At 49.7% G+C, this 19,402-nt stretch overlaps 1 protein-coding gene across 1 annotated transcript; it reads right to left on the bottom strand.

Annotated features, from left to right (window-relative positions):
* Positions 1-3,956: 3,956 nt before the first annotated feature.
* Positions 3,957-12,203, bottom strand: C1QTNF2 (C1q and TNF related 2). The gene is made up of 3 exons (XM_075766867.1): positions 11,930-12,203; positions 6,939-7,187; positions 3,957-5,633 (listed from the first exon to the last, which is right to left on the bottom strand). Exons 2-3 carry the CDS (start codon positions 7,177-7,179, stop codon positions 5,020-5,022), a joined length of 855 nt encoding a protein of 284 aa, XP_075622982.1. The 5' UTR covers positions 7,180-7,187; positions 11,930-12,203; the 3' UTR covers positions 3,957-5,019.
* Positions 12,204-19,402: the final 7,199 nt, after the last annotated feature.

Raw genomic sequence — 19,402 nt, 5'->3', positions numbered from 1 at the left:
ACCTGGCTGTGGAGCACCCAGGGGACACGGCCTCTCCTGCACACAGTCGCTGAAAAACACAGGGAGGAATGACAGGGCCATTACGGGGGTGACAGCAGTGCTGGAGTGGGGCACGGGGAGCTGTGCGTCGTGGGCTTGAGCCATCCTGATGTAACTCTGCCGTTTCTACTGTTGGACCTGGCTCGTTTCAAGGGCAGAAATGGCCTGAGCAATGGGAGGGGGCTTGGAGGGCGGCTGTGGCTGCTGGGGGACAGGGCAGAGAGCTACCAGCAGCCATGCGGCCCCCAGGGCTGGCTAATGTTATCATGGGCCTGCTATAATGTGGTCTTCAGGGGCGTGGTGCTACTTAGCAAGGCAGCATGGACAAAACCTGGAAGAACAGAAAAAAGAGACTGTTTTTTGCTGGGTTTTTTTTTTGAGTGCTGACTGTTGAGTGTTAACTGGTATTACTGCGGGCGGACTCACCCGGGGAGCAGGGCAAACCAGAGTGACTGCTGAACGCACCTGGATCCTCCTTAGTCCCCAGAAGGAGGATGTGATCAAGACTTGAAGGCATTGATCTGCCCGGTCTGCTTGGGTGAGTGCTGGAGCTCAGCAGCGCCAGGTGCTCGGGCAGATGGCCGGTGCTGCCTTGCTCTGGTGCCTTCCCTGCTGTGACATCGCAGTGTTACTTTCCAGACGCTCCATGTACATTGAGTCCATGGTTAATGTTAATTTTCCACAGTGAAAATATTGTTTATGTTTATTTTTTCTTTTCATTGTTAGCATTGAGATGTATGGTTTAAAAAGAACCACAAAACACAAACAACCAACAACAAAACAAACTCACCCTTGAGGTTCTTCTGTGTAGACAAGCCCTGAAGGGGAAGAAAAGGGCTCTGGGAGGCCAAGTTAAGGGGTTGGAAGCTGCACCAGGCAGGAGTTGTCCTTGAGCTCATCCAGTGCCGAGCACTTCCCGCACTGGTGATGTCGGTGCAGAGTGCTCAGTGTGAAATCACAGCTCCGCCTGAGCTGGAACTGCACTGTGCAGGGCACTGGGGGTGGATGTGGGAGGGAGAGGGCTCCGTGGGAGTGGAGACAAGCTCCTGCGGCAGAAAACCCTCCTCTGCCCAGGAGGGAACCCAGGCAGGCACATGTGTTCGCAGCCAGGTCCGTGCTGGTCTCTAATGAGCCACAAGCTGAACCAGCCGAGCCTTTCCTCTGTTGGAACTGAACACTGAAGGTGGGCACTCCTGCCTCGCCTCCCTGCCCTGGCACGCTGGATGCACCAGAGGGACTCGCTTGTGCTAAAACGTGATGCAAAGGGCAGCTCTGACACTTGCGGTGAAGGAGGATGCTGCGGCATAACAGCTCTTGTGCGAGGGTGGCGGATGTGGATGGCGTCCTGTTGAGCCAGGACGTTCTTCCTGCCTTCCCGATGGCATCTGCCCACCTGCTCGCCCAGCTCCCACCATTCCCAGCTCTCCTCCCACCATGCCAGAGGTGCAGGCAGCTGCCTGGGCTGGGGCGAGCAGCCTGTGTGGGAGTGGTCCTCTCCTGAGACAGATTGGCTGTGAAAACCAGAGCTCTTTATTTGGTGGTTTTCCAAAAACTTTGTGTTTCTGGAATAAAGAGACTTTATGTAAATCTCAGTTTCGGTTTAAAAACAAAGCAAATAACTACTTGGCTGGAGTACAATGGCAGCACAAACCAGAACACAGCCTGAAGATGCAGCAGCAAGCCAGAATGTGTTATTTTAAAAATTCTCCGAAGTCTGAGCCAGTCATTTTGAGTTTTGTGTGGGTTTCTCCCCTCCTTTTAATATTTCAATGATTGGCCCTGTAGTGACCTGGACATGCTCGTACCTTGCCAGCTGCCCTTCCCTCCCTCCCTCTCCTGGGTGAGGCCGGAGGAAAGGAGCCCACAGCTGCTTGCAATGATTCTTCCTGCAGGATTGGGACGAGTGGAGACATTTTGTTCAACATGCAATTTGCCCATAAGGCATCATAAGAGGAAATTAATCTTTTTCAGAGGAATCTGTGCAAGAGGAACCCATGTGTATCACTTCAAATGCTCATAACCTCTTTCCCAGAAATACTTACAATACTTAGTTTCTTTAAATGACTTCAACCCAATGGGAGGTTAAATGATCTGGAGAAGCTGTTCCTCTCCCTCTTGCCTGCTATATTTTATTAGTTTGGGTTTTCCACTGCTCGGCATCCTTGATGGCAGCCAATGGCTGGGGTTTGAGCTGTGCAGCTCAGAGCAGTGCTGTGACCCGGTGTTGTGGCTGGGGTGGTCCCAGGGGGTGGAGGGAGCAGGCTGGAGCCAGCGGTCCTGTGCCGCTCCTGCGGGAAGAACCTCGTAGCCCCAAGCTGAAATCACTCTGAGCACTCAGCAGGGGTCGGTGGTTCTCTTTATAATTTGTATTTTGATATTCCAGGCTTGATAAGACTCATTTGCAGGTTTTCCTTTTCACTAGGATAAAAACAACACTTTGCCAGACAGTTAATAACTTCCCTTGCTTCTCATCCGGGGAAACCAGCTGGTGTCCCCCTGCGAGGGCTGACGCTGGGAGGAGACGGTCCCTGCTGGGGCCTTCTCTGGGGACAGCAAGGGAAGGCAGAGCGGCTGAGCTGATCTCCTTGCTCACGGCTGCGTCCCCTCCACCCTCCTCTTCTCGGGCTTATTCCCTGTGGTGCTCTCCCATCCCCTCCCAGCCCTGGTACCTACCTGGTGTCAGGTGGGTTCAGCTCATAAAATCAGTGCAGAACTAAATTGACTACAAAAAAACCCCCAAAACCCAAACCATAAAAAGCCCCACCCCCAAATACCCGCTTCTGGGGATGGGTAATGCACTGAATCAAGGGGAAAGAACTGCGGAGGGAAGCAAGGTGTCTCTTGGCAGCGGGGGACTGCGAGCACTGCTGGATTGATTCAAGCCGTACTACATCATTTCCCATTTGGGTGCAGCACAGCTGGGTGGTGGTGTGGAGAGGCAACAGCCCGCCGTGTGTCCCACCACCTCCCCTGAGCTGCCCCTCACACCTACGGTTGCTGGGGGAGCCGTGTCGGGGCAGAGCCCTGCGTGTGACCCGGCCCAGCCAAAAGATGGTTGTTCCCCCCCCAGGCTGTCGGGGTGGGAGCGCGGGGCTGGGCGTTTGGGGAGAAATGCAATTCCTGAGCTGCCGCTGCCTTTGGAACCTCCCTGCAAATGCACCCCAGGCGCCCTAAATGAGGGAGCTTTGGAAAGACAGATACGTTATCGGAGCAACCGCTGTCGGGGAAAGGACATCTGCAGCTTCAGGGGAAGGGACCGATCCTGTTCTTCCACCTCGCAGGTTTTCTTGCACAGAGAGCAGAAAACTCTGCGTTCCCCAGCTTGCTGCACGCACCCCTACAAAATCTATCGCTAAACCCAGCAGTGTCTGTGGAATCTGTAACACAGTTTTGAAATAACTTCTGGGAAGCCACTCTTATAAATACCACCACTATTCCAGCAGTACTTTTGTTTGACTTTATTTTATAAAATGTATTTGAAAAGATTTTTGTAAGACGTATCACTATTACTGTAGTTTACAAAAATCATGCAAATATTATGACTTGTAAAAGTAAGATTAAAAAAACCATCTTTGTTCTTATGGGATATCACTTCAATGCCTAAATATGAGGGTTAGGGGAGCTGGAAGTTCATGAGCATTTTCACCAAGTGATAAAAGAGATGAGAAATATGACTGGAAACCAAGAAGATGCATCTGATAGCGAGGAAGAGACCTCTGTGTTACAGGAGCGCTGGGGCAAGGCAGCCAGGCTGAGCGAGCGGCTTTCTAGCAGAACTCTCTGCTCTGGTAATAATGAACCTGTTTGGAACGTGGCCCTGCACTAGCTGATATGGAGGAGGTAAAAAAATTGCTAAGCTCGGTTTAGCAAAAGCAAAAAAGCTCAGCTGAGCAGAAGTTCAGCTTTTGACTTTTCTGGGGGGGGTTTTCTATACAGTTTAGAACCAAAACATTGATTTTTTTTTTTTTTTTTTTTTTTTTTTAGCATCTCTAATATTTGACATACAATATCAAAAAAGCAAAGCAGCAGTAAGATAGGGTCAGGCTGGAGCATTAAGCCCTTGGGGAGGATCTTGGCAGCACCACAAGTATCTCCTTCCAGCAAAAGCTGGCAGGGATGAAGGGAGAAGGTTATCAATGAATCTCTTTCCAGAGTGAAGGTTCACACTATCTTTGACAGTTGAGTCTTATCTGTAATGTTCATCCTCCACTGTGGCTCGGAGGCCCGCAGGTATTTGGCCTGCACAGTCCAGTTTAGGCTCTGGTCACCGCTTACCAACGCTTGTCCGAAACCAGACGCAGGACTCCAGTGCTGGTAGATCGAGGCTGAAATCTGAGCGGCGCTGGTGGGGCTCAGTGCAGCAGCTTGTGTCTTACCAGGAGTCTTACCTTTAACCGTAGAAACGAGCTCGCTCTTTGTGTCATTTCCTATTCTGACCAGATGCCTTTGTTTATTAATACTGCTTTGATGAGGCTGAGAGCTACTCTTACAACTTTAGCTGACAACTTCCCGACTCTGAAGTAGCTGGTAAAGTGTAACTCTGTTAACACGGATTATTACTCTTGTGGGGTGTAGGGGGAGGAGGTGCAGTGAAGGGGTCTCCAGCATCAGTGGCGCTTCTGAGCTCAGATTTCAGGAAGCTGTTGTTGGCTTCGATGCTTTGTAATAATAATATAATAATCAAAGCATTCTGCACCAGTATTTGAGTTACATGGAGCATTGGAATCATCATGGAAAACATAATGGGTGGCTTTGACATTTAGAGATTCATGAGGCTGCTTAAAGGTGAGTCCTACTGGTCCTGGTACCCTGTGGACTAGTTGATGACATCAAGTCAATATTGAAATAGCCAAAACAGGCTGTTAGTGCCAAAAATGTGGAATTGTATGATAATCCCACACATGTCCATGTACAGGCTATACTTTGCTGGACTGAGGTCTCATGCACTTCCTGCTGTTTCCCACAGGCTAGTTTCTCATCCTATATTTCATTGAGATAATCTTGATCGGGATATATCAGGAAGCCAGTGAATAAGCTGTCTGTCCAGTAGGGATCATAAAAGAGCCCATTTTGTTCTGAGTAAAAGATCTGCAGCCACACCTCATCCTCCTGCTTCAGGGAAAGGATGGTTGATCCAGAGGCAACGTCGTGGTTCCCAGTGTTGGCATCAAAAGTCTTGATCCGGTACTGCCCGTTGTGGACCAAGCCAATGGCCAAGTGTTTGTTGGCCAAAGTGATGTCATAAGTGAAGTAGTAAATTCCTGGGATGCTGCATATAAATTTCCCGCTGGAAGCATTGTAATGTCCTCCCTCGTTCATCAGGATCCTATCAAATTTGATGGGCAGCCTTTCCCTTGGGTAGCTCTTTGAGACTGCCACAGAGAAGGCAGATTTGGCTTTGTTGGTGTTACAGGTGCAGGGTCCTGGCATCCCGGTCTCGCCCTTGTTCCCTTTGGGACCTTTCTTTCCTGGTGCCCCGTTTTTTCCAGGATTACCCTTTAAACCCTTGGGCCCTCGTGGGCCTGCCTTGCCAATAGCTCCTGCTTTCCCCTTTGGTCCTGGCTTGCCGGGGTTTCCTGTTCTGCCTTGTGGACCTAGAAGACAAATAGCCTTGTAAATTTTTCAGTGAAAGAGATGATATGGCAAGCGGAAAGGGGTTGTATCATTGCAGCAGTATATTTTTGTTTAGGAGGAAAACCTTGCTGGTGAGAATCCCAATGAAATACCACCTGGGGCTGGACATCTGCCAGGACTACCTAGGTTAGGTAGGTAGTTGGTGTGGTAACAGCGGGACTTGGGAGCAGGACAGTCTGGCTCTTTTAAGCACCAAAAGGCTGGTTCAGTTATCTGGCTCACTCTAGAAAAGGAGTAATTAATTATAAAGCTAGCCAAGAACAAGCTTTAAACGTTTGGGTTTTTCAGAAGCTGGACAGGTTTGTGAAGCTTTTGGAACCTAGCTTTGAGGCTTTGAGCAGATGGAGTACTTTTAATCTCCTTTTTTTTTTTTTTTTTTTAAACATTTAACATGAAACTGTTGTTTAAAAAAAGAAATAATCTCGGTGTGGTAAAAAGCCCAGCCTAACTGGGGGATGAACCAGTCACGAACCAGAAGACGCCCAGTGCAGGGACTGCCATAGGATGGGAGGCGAGTTGGGCTGTCACGGTGATGCTGAAACTGCAGATCAGTGCTGATTGCGGTAGTGTCTGATATATGACAAATTCATGGGGATTTATATACTGTCTCTTGACCTGCTGTAGCAACTCTAGATTTAAATGCAGCTGTGGGTGGAAACCTGTTCTCCAGATGCCCTGTTTTGGGGGTGGGAGAAGAGAATAAGATGCAGCTTTGGCACGCTGGTGTTACGCTGAATCAGGAGTGCGCTCTAGCGTGGCAACGGGAAATCACGCTCTTCCCACCATAGCTGGTCCTGATGCTTATTGCCTGTAAGGGTGGATGTAAGAGCCCCCACCTCGGGATTAAAGAAGGGTTGTTGTTTGCTTTGATATAGATTGAGCATGGTCAGAGCAGTGCCTGTCACCCAGCTAGAGTGCTCCAGGGAGCAAGTATTTAACGTTTTCACCTGACCCTTTCGCTTGAGAGCAGGAGTCAGAGGCCACCGCTTTCTCGTCTAGAGAGCATGTATCAGAACAAAATGAAGGCAGCAGGAATTGCGTGCAGCATTAAGATGCTATCAGCAAATAACGTGAGTCTGACCCCCCCGGCAGGAACTAACAAGTGTGAGATGTTGGAGCGGGGAGAGTGGAAATTTCTAGAAGAGTTACCTTTGAGATGTCGTCTGTCCTGGGGCTCGGGTTTGAGGTGACGGGCTGCTGTTAAGTGGGCTGTGCACTATTGCTTTTACACTTTACCCTTGTGTTAAGAAGTGCTTTTCTCTTACCTTCATCGCCGTGCTCGCCTTTATCCCCATCCTTGCCGTCCTTGCCATCTTTGCCGGGGAAGCCCATCCTGCCAACCGTCCCTGGAGCCCCGGGCGTGCCGGGGGGGCCGGGTGGCCCCGGGGGTCCCGGCAGGCTGCACGCCAGCTGGGGACCTTCCTGCAGCGCTCCCTTGGCAAAGCCCCCGAGGATGTGGTTTGCCACACAGGGCACGGTCCAGAGGAGGAGGACAGCAGAGATCATGGCGCGGGCTGTAAAAAGGAGATGGGACGTGGCTGTTCGGTGTGGGGACGGCGGTGTCCCCTCCACAGGGACGGTGTGCTGTAGAGACTTGCGTGAACATGGGAGGCAATTGGGCTTTTTTTGGCAGGGTGGGGGAGCTGTTTGTTTTGGTGTGCCATGAATTCAAGGATTTGGCTCATGGAGTTTTCTAGGTCTGACCGATATTTTTTTCAAACTTGCTCCTCTCTAAGTCTGTATCTGTGGCCATCCCTTGTTTTGTTTCGTTCCCTGGGCCTCCTTTGCCTTCAAACACAAGTAGCGATGGCAGAGGGGTGCGGAAAGCAGCTGCTCGGGACTAGCAGAGTGGTGGAAGGAGAAAGGGGTTTGGTTGGTGTGAACTCCCCCAGTAAGACCTGCCCTGGGGCTGGGTCACTGGGGTTTCTTACCGAGCACGAAGCCCATCGTGTGATGCAGGGCTGAATTTAGAAGATGGGCTTGCGGAGGCTTTGGGCCAAGGCAGTCCTTACTGCGTTTTGCCCGATACAGGAATCGAGCCTCTTCGCTAGCTGAGACCGTCCCGTTCCCCGGCACGGCACAACCTGCAGCCGAATCGCCCGCCAAGTCTCTGGCTCAGTGTCGGGGTGCGGCCGCCCCTGAGCTGCGTCCGGCCCCCCCGCAGCCTCCGCCGGTGGTTTTCTAACCTCTCGCCGTGCTGACCTGCCTCTCTGGGTTTGTGTTTGTTACCGACATTCACCTTGGAAAGAAAGGTAACTGTGAAAACTCCGGCTGTCGTTTGTCTCCTGGCTCTGTGAAGTGAGCCACTGCTTTAAGCATAGCAAATGCCAAGAGCTTTTTGGAGCATCCCAGGCTCTGCCTGCCTTCACGGCGGGAGGCTGAGCCTCCTGGGCTTCTCTCGCCCCACTCCTGGATGGGGAGATAGCGATAGAAAAGAATTTCTGGAATAAAGGTATTCCCATAACCTGCTGATGCTACAGAACAGTTATTATACAGTAAAATATCCCTCTGGATGTCTCGGCATGGAGCTGTTTGCAAATAGCTATGCTCCATGTGCGACTCCTGAGTGATTCCACCGCATCTTGAAATAGCGCTTAGATGCATCAGCAGCTTGGAGAAGATGCTCAAAATCAGGCTGATTGACAGAAGCCCATCTTCCTGCATGACCCACCCAAGACTCTGGGTATTAGAAGCATTTAAAATAGCATTTGGGTTCTGCACATGGTTACAGATATGGTAAAAAAGAAAATTTCCCCTAGGGTATCAGTTTCTGACTACCCGTGGGTAAAGGTGCTCCTGCCATCCCCTCCCCAGACTAGAAGGGCTTTTTTTTTTTTTTTTTTTTTTTTTTTTTTTTTTTTTTTCCAGTTGTGTGAATATGGAAGCAAGCTGGTGGAGGGATGAAAGACATCCCCTGGCCCAATTTCTTTCTTTCAGCTTCTGTAGCTGCAGTACCCTTGGAGAAATGAGACACGAAGCCTAAAACTGCCCCATACAGATCTGTGGCTGGTGCAGTGTTTGCGTGGTAGCTCTTTGATTAGGAGAGATCAAGCTAAAGCCAAAGGATTCTTTTTTTTTTTTTTTTTTTTTTTTTTAAGGGAATTAGCCATGTATCACTTCGATACAACTCCTACCCCCGGGCAAGAGGTGCATGCTCTTATTTGATGAAAAAGACTGCTATGAAATTTAATTTTTTCCCTTATTACAGCTACCTCTGATGGTAGAGGGTTAAATATTTTACAAGAATCATCCATTTGTGTGGACTTTCTTATCACATCCTGAAGTCCTGCTAATGAAATTACAGAATGTAAATGAGGATTGAAAAACAAGCAAACTGCCTTTCACGTATTTCTTCAAGCTTTGGTGCTGAAGCACAGTTGTAGTTAAACACAGATGCAAGAGAAGATGAGCTGGGATATCCTGGCCCTTGCAATCCGTCGGTGGCCTCTTGGTCAGGCAAGGTCCTGCTCGGCGTTAAGTCAAATACTGGGAGGCTTTAGCATCTCCCCAGTAGTGTTATGTTTAACTCCTGCACTGGAAATAAGATGCTTAAAGTCTTGTATAAATATCATGTTGGCATTAGTGCTCTCGTCCTGGTATTTGGCTCCGGAAGGGGGGTGGAAATGCATATTACATGCTCCAAATCCAGTGAGCAATATGCTACGTACCAGTGCTGAGTGGGAGCCCCCCGTTCTGCAACATGTACAATTACGAACATGCAGAGGAGTGGGAAATGCAAAACAGATCCCTGGGCTGGATTCAGCTGCTAAGCCATCTTGTTCTTCGGTTCTTTTGCTTTTCTTATGCCTAAGTTTATTTGCTGCTGGTGAAAGGTGTCAGTTTAATGGCCTTGTGAGATGGAAATCACCAACCAGTAGTAATGTGGACAGTTGAATAAAGGCTTCTTGGTTCATGGAAAGGGAAATAAAAAGTTAAAATGCCTGCGGAGTGGGGAAGATCCCAAGGAAAGCTACATCCCTGCTTCCCAGTAACCGCCTGAGGAAGGGCAGAAGAGAAGCGCGAGGCGTCTGGAGGTGGATGACGCTAATAAGTTGTGGCAAGGAGAAATGTCGTTGTGGAGCATAACCTGGAAAGAAGCCGGGACTGCTTCACGTAGAGAAGACACGGGCGAGGAGGGCAGCTCCTTCTCTTGAAGTCTCGTACCGTTAAGTCCTTCTGTTACCTTCAGACAACCCAGCTAGCTGGTCTGATGGGATAAAAAGTGGCAACACAAAATCCCTTGCGGCTGGGAGGTTAGTAGTACCGGCACTTGGATAGACGGGGAGTATTCGACTACCTGGAGCCGTGCTCTGGCGCAGCTCCTGACTCGGTGTTAATTAACGGCTCCACGAGAACATTTCAGCCCACATCACAGCAGCGCGTGTGGGATGCAAAGCACAGTCACATTCACAAGAGGATCTATAAATAACCTCTTAAAGAAATCTCTTTGAAAGAAAACAAACCTCATGCTGTTCCACCTTAAAAGGAAAATTGCTCCTCGATGTAGAACGTACGATGAGCTCCAAAAAGCAAATTGGAAACAGATCAGCATCTTTCCGCAGTACGGGCGGCAGGCCTGGCACTGGAGGCCATGCAGCATGGTTTCAGCTGAGGTCTTACTCTTCTAAGGACATTTTAATTAATGTCTTTGTTAATAGGGTTTGGAAGCTTTTTGGCCACGACCGATGCCTGTTGTGCAGGAGTGTGCACCATGCCTGGGGGTTATGAGAGCTGACTGGAGGTGGGGGAGTGCTTAGGGAGGAGAGGAGATCCTGTGCCAGCCAACCCAGCGTGGGAACCGGGCGATGGCTGCAGTTCGTACCTGCCGCTGAAATGCAAATCTTCAGCCCCTCAGCACCCGGGCAGAGCACACTGCTGTCAGCACGGGGAAACAGTGGGCCACCTTCACTTCAACGAGCTAGCTCAGGCGTCTGCAGCACAGGCATGGCTGGCCAGGGCTGTGGGCTGCCATGACCCAGCTCCTCCCCAGCACGGCCTGGGGCAGCACCAGGACTTGTCTCCCCTATAGATTTGGTGGCCACAACGTCCCTGCTCCGCGCGGCTCCTGCAAGCCCCTGCGTGACCACCCTCATCCCAGCCCTGCTGCAGGTGACCTTCCTGAGCCGCTTCCCAGTTAAGAAGCCAGACCAATTCTATAGATCTATATGCATTAAAAAGGTGTTTGTGTAAGAAAAGACTTTGCCTTTTGCCCCAGGAGAAAGGACTAGTTGTAATTTCTGGTGCGTACAAGGCAGCCGGGCTGAAATCCTGTTGGATCTGGTTTGCCAGATGTGGGGTGGTTTGGTGGCACGTGCGGTGGCCAGATGATGATTTTTGGCCAGGGAAGCCACCCTGTGCCCTGCGGTGGTGGCTTGTGCCTGCCCGGGGGGAGGGAAAGCACAGCGGGGAGAGGAGAGAGGAGGAGAGGAGAGAGGAGGAGAGGAGAGAGGAGGAGAGGAGAGAGCCTGGCGGGAATTGCTGCTGGGAGGCAGCGAGGAGCAGGGTGCTCTGATCGCCCAAGGGGGGACCCAGCAGCAAACAAATGGCTGTGACTTTCTACTCTGTTTCCTTTCAATACTCCAGGATTTCTTAAACAAAACAACCATCTTCCTGCTTCACAATTTCCCAGCGTACCTCGAGGTGTCTTAATTAGTCTTCAAATTAGACATTATCCCCGTGAGCCTAATTCTCAGCTGCGGTGGCTGCCCTGCAGCGTCCCCGGGATGGAAGCACACCCTGGGGTGCAGGGCTGATTTAGATAAAATAAGGTGCGCTGCTGTGACAGCAGCTGAAACGGATGTATCTAATTTCTGCTATAAGCCAGTGCAGTAGTTATACCAGCTAGGAGTTTGTGTTATCTGCTATTGCACAGAGCAACATCAAAGGAGGCAAAGGAGAGCGATGCATCCTCTGTGCCTCAACCGGCATCGGTGTCTCAGCTTTAGGCAGCCAGGGATGCCCGTGGCAAACCTTGCCTAGCCCCGAGCTAACGCCCTGTTACAGCAGCCGCCGACCGGTACCAGAGCGAAGGGAGAGGCTGTGCTTTCGGCTGTACGAGGTGGGTGCTCCCAGGAACAGTCTGAGGAATGTTTCCTTCCTGGGGTATTTCTTTTAACTGGCGCCTGTTGCCTTTCTGGATTCCTGTGCAGGCGTTGGAAACCTGAGTGCTCAGTGATTTAGACCTTATTTGGTAAGTTTGCGAAGTTAAGGTTAAGAGGAGGGAGGAAAAAAAAAAAGGGAAAGTGAATCTACTCACCACGACTAATCTCTTCAGTGAGATCTTGACAGGCGCTGGAAACCTACAGGATTTTCAGCAGATGTTTTGCTGCAGATCGCTGTCACGCGCGGAGCCCAAGCCCTGTCCTGCCGCAGCAGCGTCCTTCTGAGGGGTGTGCAATATCGACTTCGGTCTCTCTTTTGTTATTAACGTTTTACTCCTTTTTGTGCGGATTGCTAGCTTCCTGCAGCAGCTCCAGGTTTCGCCTCAATGTTGCCAAAGGCATATTTTTATTATTGTGTAATGGGCCTGCGCCTCTTCCTCTGTCACGTGGCACGGGAAGAAATTTTTATGCACATATGGCTGGAAAGCTCTTGATGCTTGGGGAGCTTTTCCCTTTCTCTCTCTTCCTTGCAGTCCTGTGTGAAAGGCTTAGGAGCTGCCTGGATCATTTCTGATCGATTCTGCCCCTCTCTGCTGTAGCCGCTGCCCGCGCCAGCAGAATTTGTAAGGGGACGGGTAATGCGGCTCGAACTAGGGAACAACTTTGACACTTGATCCTGGAGCGTTAGGAAGGGGAGCGAATATTGTCCTAAGGGTGGAAACTCACTTCTAAAACAACTTAGACAAACAGGTAACGGCACATCACTCCAGGCTTGAATTAAAGGAAATTGTGTGAAGCGGCAGCTTTGGAAATGGGAATTCCCAGAGGAAACGGCAGGTACCTCAGCGCTGCTTCAGGTGGATGTGCGAGACAAAACATGGAGGCTTTGCCATAGGGATGGCCAGGCGGGAACGCTTCTGCCTTTGGAAAGGGTTGGGATTTTGTTTTAAGCTTGCAAAGTAATTATAACCCCCTAGCAATCGCTTAAGGCAAAGCAGTAGCACCAGAAGCAGCGGCTGAAGCCGGAGTGCAGCTGTAGCTCTGCCAACGCAGAAGTGCTGAGGCGCAGTAAATCCCCGTCCCTGCGTGTTTCCCCGCTGCAGCAAGTCGCGGCGTTACAGCTCTGAGCAGCGTACCAGCACATTCAACCCAGAATTTGCAAATGCCTTACACCTCTCAAAATCGACAGTGCTTCCCTAACAGCCCCCGGGGAGGTGCAGAGATGCAAACGGCGGCCGAGGAGTTGCCTGACCCCTCGCCCGCGCAGAGTGGGTCACTGGTGCTCCTGGCCGCAGCCCGCGGGTCCCGGCTGTGGGTGCGTGGTTCCCGCTCTGCCCCGGCCAGGATCCTGCGCAGGGCTCGGGACAGGCTTGTGCTCGGTGCCAGGGCTCCAGATCCTGCCCTGCGGCTCTCCAGCTGGTAAATATTTTCTGCTCAGTGCAGATTATCAGCTGATTGGGAGTACGGCTGGAAGTATCATTCCTGACTCTGCCAGAATTCATCCTTATCGGAGCTGTGGTGGTGGGTTTTTTTTAAGCTTTCTCTTGCACTTGCTGTTGGAACGTGGTGGGAATAGACGGAATGTAACAATGCAGTATGCGTACAGTTTGCTTTGTGAGCTGTGGTCAGTTCAGCTGCTCCTGGGAGGGGTGGGAATGTCTGGCCGAGGAAGCGCAGGGCTGTTTTCGTGCCGATGGTCCGGCAGAGCTCCTTCAGAGCCGGCGCCCCAGCTCCCTGACAGCTCGGTGATGTTCCCGGCCATTGAACAACCTCCCGGAGAACAACCCCCCTGCCCACAACCACGCAATCGTCACCGGCAGTCTCACTGGGATAAGGGCTGTTCCAGAAAAGCGGCTGTATGCCTGCAGAGCTCTGGCTTGGCCCGTGGGGAGCTGCCCCCAGCCCCGCTGCCCCCCGGCATTGGGGTGAGCGCAGGTGGGGACACCCCCAGACACGGGCTCCGAGAGCCGTTCTCCCCTGGGGCAGCTCTGGTGATCGGCTGAATAGGAATTCTCACTTTTTGCCTGTTTCCATAAAGTTTGTAGAAGCCCAGTTCTCTTGGAGAGCCTCTGCCGCCCGGGTGTGGGGCTGGAGGCAGCCCAGAGGCTCACGGCATTGCCCCTGCACGGGTCCTGCCTCGGGTTTCTTACAAAACCAGATGAAAACTTCCCGTGGGCTTTGCCAGGGTGCCAGTCGGATTGGCCTGGGAAGCCACAGTGGTTTCCTCAGACGCTACGGTGTTGAGAAGGAAAAGCTCTTACGCTTATCCCGAATCTGCCCCATGACAGCAGTGCTGGGGCACCCGGACTTGGGGATGGATGTGAAACGGGCCAGGGATGAAATGATGCTTGAAAATCCAGCAGTCCTGCCGGGCGACTCAGGGTGTAACTGGGGAAGTCGCAGTTACTGGAGATGTTGTGCCCGGATCCTCAGTGTGTTGAAGGCAGCGAGAGCCTGACCTAATTCGTTGGCGTGGGGAGAGGCAGCGCTGGGAAGCTCCTGCCAGGCAGATGGAAAATATGTCTGTGCTGCAACGCCGAGCCGAGCTCACCCAGGGTCCCAGACAGCTCTGCTGGAGAACATGTTTGGCAGCACGCTTTGTTAAATAAACTTTGCGCGTTCACAGTGAAACAGAGCAGCCCTGAGACTTGGTTCTCAGTTCATTTTTTTTTTTTTTTTTCAGCTAGACATTGCAGGGAAGCACTACAAGAGATAGTGTCCTGTCTGTGCTCCTTTTTAGCAAAAGTCTCCTGCCGTGACTAACACAGTTTTCACCATTGATCACGGGGAAGGTGGCTCGTTGCTGCAGCACAGGGAGCCGGCTCGGGCTGACGTCCATCTCGGCAGACCCCCACGGGACATGCGTAGGACTGGGAGTGCGGGTCCCCACCGCGGATGGGCTGCTGGGACCTGTTCTGGTGCTTCCTCCTCGGCAGCAAAGCCGTGCTGCCCGCGCCGCCCCTTGCAGTCCCCGCAGCCGCCTGGGACGTGCTGCCTCGGTGCTGCTCCTGGCTGGCGTGGTCCTGTCCCCCTGCCCGCATCCCCGCCGGTGCCCCCAGCACAGCACGCTGTGGCTTCACACCCTTCAGATAAAGCTTGTTGGGGGGAACGTGTGGGTTGTGTGGCAAGGGAAAGGTGCATCATCCAGCTCCGACAGAGCGAGAAGTGTGATTGCAGTTCCGCTGTCCCCTTTCACGTGCACGTGCCGAAAGGTGAGCGACCGCTGGCTCCCACCCCAGGACAGCGGGACAGGGCTGCATCCCGGCGAGGAAGGGTTTTCCCTCGTTTGCTTTCTGAGCGCTAACGCCTTGTACCGTTACAGATACCGACCTTGCAGCAATGCCTCTGTAACCAAACAAAATGACTGGGCAAATGCCAAAATAGCTGCAGTTCACCCGGAGGCTGGAGGCAGCTAAAAATACAGCCTTCCCGTTGCACGGGGCAACGGCAATTAAAGCGTCCTTCTCTTCAAAGATAAGTGTAGGTGCTTTGGGGTTTTTTTGGGAGATACTAATGGGAGGGAAAAAGCATTTTTCTACCCGACAGGCCTCCTGGCTTAGTGTGGACCAGTGATTTGAGTGATTTTTATTGCCCTGCCTAAAAGGAGTTTGGAAGTCTGTGAGCAGTCTTCAGAGAGTGATTGTCCCTCTCCAAAAGCCCCCATAAAAATGAGTCAAATCTCTGTTTAAACTTAAAGGATGCCCTTGAGACCATTAGCTCTGCGTAGGAACTGCAGTCCTAACCCATTAAGATAAAAATAAATAGAGCTTATTTTAGGAAGAGGGAAGTGGGAACCAGCCCAAGCACCAGTGAGCCGCGGCGAGCACAGTGCAGAAGATGTGTTAAGGTTGGGGTTTTTCTTTTGTCTCGTGCACCTTCTAATTCAAACTGAAACTCTGCAATCTTTTTGACTTGCCACAAGTTGCTCCTGCCTAGGTCTCTGATAAAGTAGTTAGACAAGAAAAGACCCTTCTGAAAATGCCACATATTTCCCAAAACACAAAAAACTCCAGCCCCACTTCCGGAGTCTGCGGCATCAGCAGCCATCCCAGTACCTGGGGACATGGGCAGCGCTGGCCCAAGCTAGGAAAGCCAGCAAATGTCACCTACCCGTGTCAGGGCACAGTGCCTCTGTCCTTCAGGGCAAAGCAGCAGCCCCCAGAGGCGAGTGAAAAATGACTTCCATTGCGTGCATGCAGTGACAGAGCGACAGTCTGCGCAGGTAGGAATAGCTACAGACAAAATCCCCGCTGCTGCTTTCCAAGTAGAGAATTTTGCATTAGAGCTGGCTTTTCTGTTCTTGGAGAACTGTTAATTTGCTAAAAATAGTCTTTCAGCTATTTCTAAAATGTTGAGAAAATACTAGTATATCAGCAGAATATACAGTGGGGCTGTGCTGCCTCTGGTGTTCAAACCTGCAGCCCGGAGCTTTTGCTTCTGCACATGCCCAGCATGAGACTTGTTAAAGCCAGAAGGGAAGCTGAGCAAAACCAGGAGGCAGCTGGAGGCCCCATTTTGCTCTGGCAGCTTGGCTCCCGTGCGGCCCAGAGCCCGGTGGCATAACCCCTTCCCAACCAGGGTGTGCAGAGCCAGGAGCAGTGCTAGAGCGAGGAAATTCCTCCTTTGCACGGGCCGCTCTAACAGCCGCCTTGCTAACAGGGCACTACAGCAGGCGACTTGAACCCCGGGTCTCGCACTCCCGCGTCCGCCCTCCTGACGCGCTTTTAGCGTACGTTGTAGCAGCTTATGAATAAAGAGCAGCAATGGGTTAAAACTCTGCTGTGGTGTTGGAGCCAAATTTGCAGCTCTTAGCTTTATATTAAAAATGAAGAACAAACGCATGTACAAATGTGCTCAGGAAGTAAATGCATCTGAAAAAAATGTCCCACTCGTAAGAGGTGTGGTGGGAGATGATAGAGCAGCAGGCCGAGGACTGCGCTTAGATCCAAGTGCAGTGCAAATGAGTGGTGGGATGGAGGCTGTTTCTAAAATGCTCTGGAATTACTGGACTTACTTTTAAGACTTTGTAGCTTAGAAATCTGGAGTTTGCTAATCTGTCCATTGCAAGGTTTTCTTAGGCAAAGTGATTTTTTTCTTTGTTCCACCAAGGTCTGAAATGCATTTTGCAGAAGCAAAAGTCATCACTATCTACTATCCTGGTGGGTTTCTGGTCTAAGTTAGTTACTAGTCTAAGTTAGAAAGGTATTTCTGTCTCTTTCTTTGTTGTATCTGGCAAAAAGACTGCAAACAGGAGTGATAACAGAACAACGAGGAGTTGCCTGCACGTAGTTTAGGCCACACTGTTTTGCCCTGAACGGAGTAATTAAAGTTATACTCAAAAGTAGTATGGAAAACTGCAGTTACTGGGTTGTACCAGGCATTAGTGGGCACAGAAAATCCTGTCTCTTCTGTTGCTTTCTTTTCCTTAAAAGTTGAACTCCATTTCATCCTCAACTAATTGCTATCATTCCTGCTTTTTTCTGATCCCTCAACAGCCTAAAACAATTAGCTCACTAGAACAGTGCATCTCTTTCATTAACCCACTCAGGAAAGCCATAAAGATCCAATTACAAAGAAATGTGGAGACAGTAAAAGCACTACCTTCTGGCATGCCTTGAAAGATAACACAGAACACTAAACTTTTCAACAACGAAAAAAAAGGAGGATGTTTTAATCTATGTTTTAAAAATGCAAACGTCTTCAAATCAGCGTGCTTGTGCAGAGTCTGCAGCCTGAGTATGCCTCAGACAACCAGTGCTCAACAGGGTAAGAAATGAGGCAACCAAAGCAATTATTGAAAAAGGAGCTGAGAAAATAATTTTTGAGCTTTGCCAAGAGCAAGACTGAGTGAAAGCTACCCTGACTGTGCCAGGAGGGTCCATCTTGTATTGTGATTTGAGAATCGGACTAGTCTGTGTTACCAGGCTAAGGAATTTCCTCTTGCCTGCTTCTACCTTTGGTCATACAAGAATCAGGAGTTCTCAGCTTCAGCTGCCTCTGCTAGAGTGTGCTCATTTTCACTGTAAATTCATTCGTTATGAGCTTATTTCAAACTCATTTTAGAAAGGAAAAATTCTTCTTGTGCAATAGGAAGCGGTCTTTGGATATGCACAGTCATACTGCATGCCAAATCCTACGGGAAGCAGATGGAGGAAAATTAATCCTCATGATCAGACCCACAATGTTCTTTAACATTTAACCTTTATGACATAAATAGGACAACATGTTTTAAGCCTTATTTGTCCTCTTAACTGTTGAGACTGATCTCCTCTGCATCATTCACAAGCTCAAGGACCTGTATTTTGAATAAAACACTACTAATTGCTTTTTCCCCTGGAGCAGCCTCTCTGCTTCACCAGAGAGAACTGTTCCACCTTCCCCATGGGCTCTCTCCCAGCAGAGCGAGACAGGGCAAGCTGGAAAGTAAGTTACAGTTGTGTCTTCAGGTAGTGAACATAAAATCCATCCATGTGAGTATGTGTAAAGTGGAATTCAGTATGTTTATTTGAAATAAACTTAGCTCCCTGTAGCACTGAACAGGTTATACTGGCTTCTAAAATACATGCACCTTTAACTCTCTCAATTTTTCTCGAGTGTAAGAAAAATACTCACTAAACAAGAGTTTAAATCTGAACTCCACAGGCTGCCTAGACTGGTGAATTATTTGTTCTTCATTCTAAGTTGCTCTTTTCAATGTTATTTCTGAATTGTCGCCTTTATAAAGAATCAAGTCTCTAGCTACTTTTAGAAAGGTATCTAAATAGCTCAAGGGACTGAGAACGTGGACCCTTCTGACATCTCATCTCCCCTCAAACTGAACTTGGCCCTGACTAAGACAATGGCAGTTGGCGTCTCTGCAGCTGGAGGGATGCTGGCCAGAACTTCAGGTGTTACAGCCTTGAGAAGAATAACAGCTTACAGTTCAGCTAATTCAGAACAATCATCCAAGGACAGTTTGCATTTGGTTATACTAGAGGAGCTCTGGAACAGAGGCAATACTCAACCTAAAATTTTGATCATCAATAAGAATATCAGAGATAGTTTTAATACATAACTACATTGCAAACCAATGCAGAATTTCCATTATTGGCATTTCTGTATGCTAAATTAAAATACTCAACCCTCAAAGCGGCTGTGATACCACACACACGACACTTAAATGTATCTTTAGTGTATGTAATTACTTGTGGAAAAGAGCAGTTTTCCCTTGAAGTTATCCATAACCTAGAAAGGTCAGGACATGAGCTAATGTGGAAACCTAGAACGTGAGTCACTAGTCTAGCAGAAGGAAAACTATATCCCTAATATTTTCCCCTTCTGTCTAAATCCACATTGTTTATGAAAACATAAAAGCAATTTCTGCAAAAGCTGATTTCTACTGTTTAAAATTTTTTCCTTCCTGATACTCGATTATATTAATTCCACCCCCAGATCTTTGATCTTATTAGTTGGTTGTATTTTTTGCAAGTGCTAGGAGGATTTTAAAATCAAGTTTTATAAAATAAAAGTCCACAGTCAGATTTAGAAGTCCTATAAAATAAAGTCTGCGTTCAGAATTAGTATTTCTGTAACAAAAATAAAGGGGAAGCAGACTTGGAGAAAAATCTAATAAAAAAAGGAAGCCAGCT

The sequence above is a fragment of the Balearica regulorum genome, chromosome 14, assembly GCF_011004875.1.
Source record: "Balearica regulorum gibbericeps isolate bBalReg1 chromosome 14, bBalReg1.pri, whole genome shotgun sequence".
In the NCBI taxonomy this organism is placed as follows: domain Eukaryota; kingdom Metazoa; phylum Chordata; class Aves; order Gruiformes; family Gruidae; genus Balearica; species Balearica regulorum.
This window is presented reverse-complemented; position numbering and strand designations above follow the sequence as displayed.

Coding starts and splice junctions, on each gene's coding strand:
- C1QTNF2 (XM_075766867.1), bottom strand. CDS start 7,179: ATGATCTCTGCTGTCCTCCTCCTCTGGACCGTGCCCTGTGTGGCAAAC. Junction 5,634..6,938: donor AGGCGAGCACGGCGATGAAG/GTAAGAGAAAAG, acceptor TTTGTCTTCTAG/GTCCACAAGGCAGAACAGGA.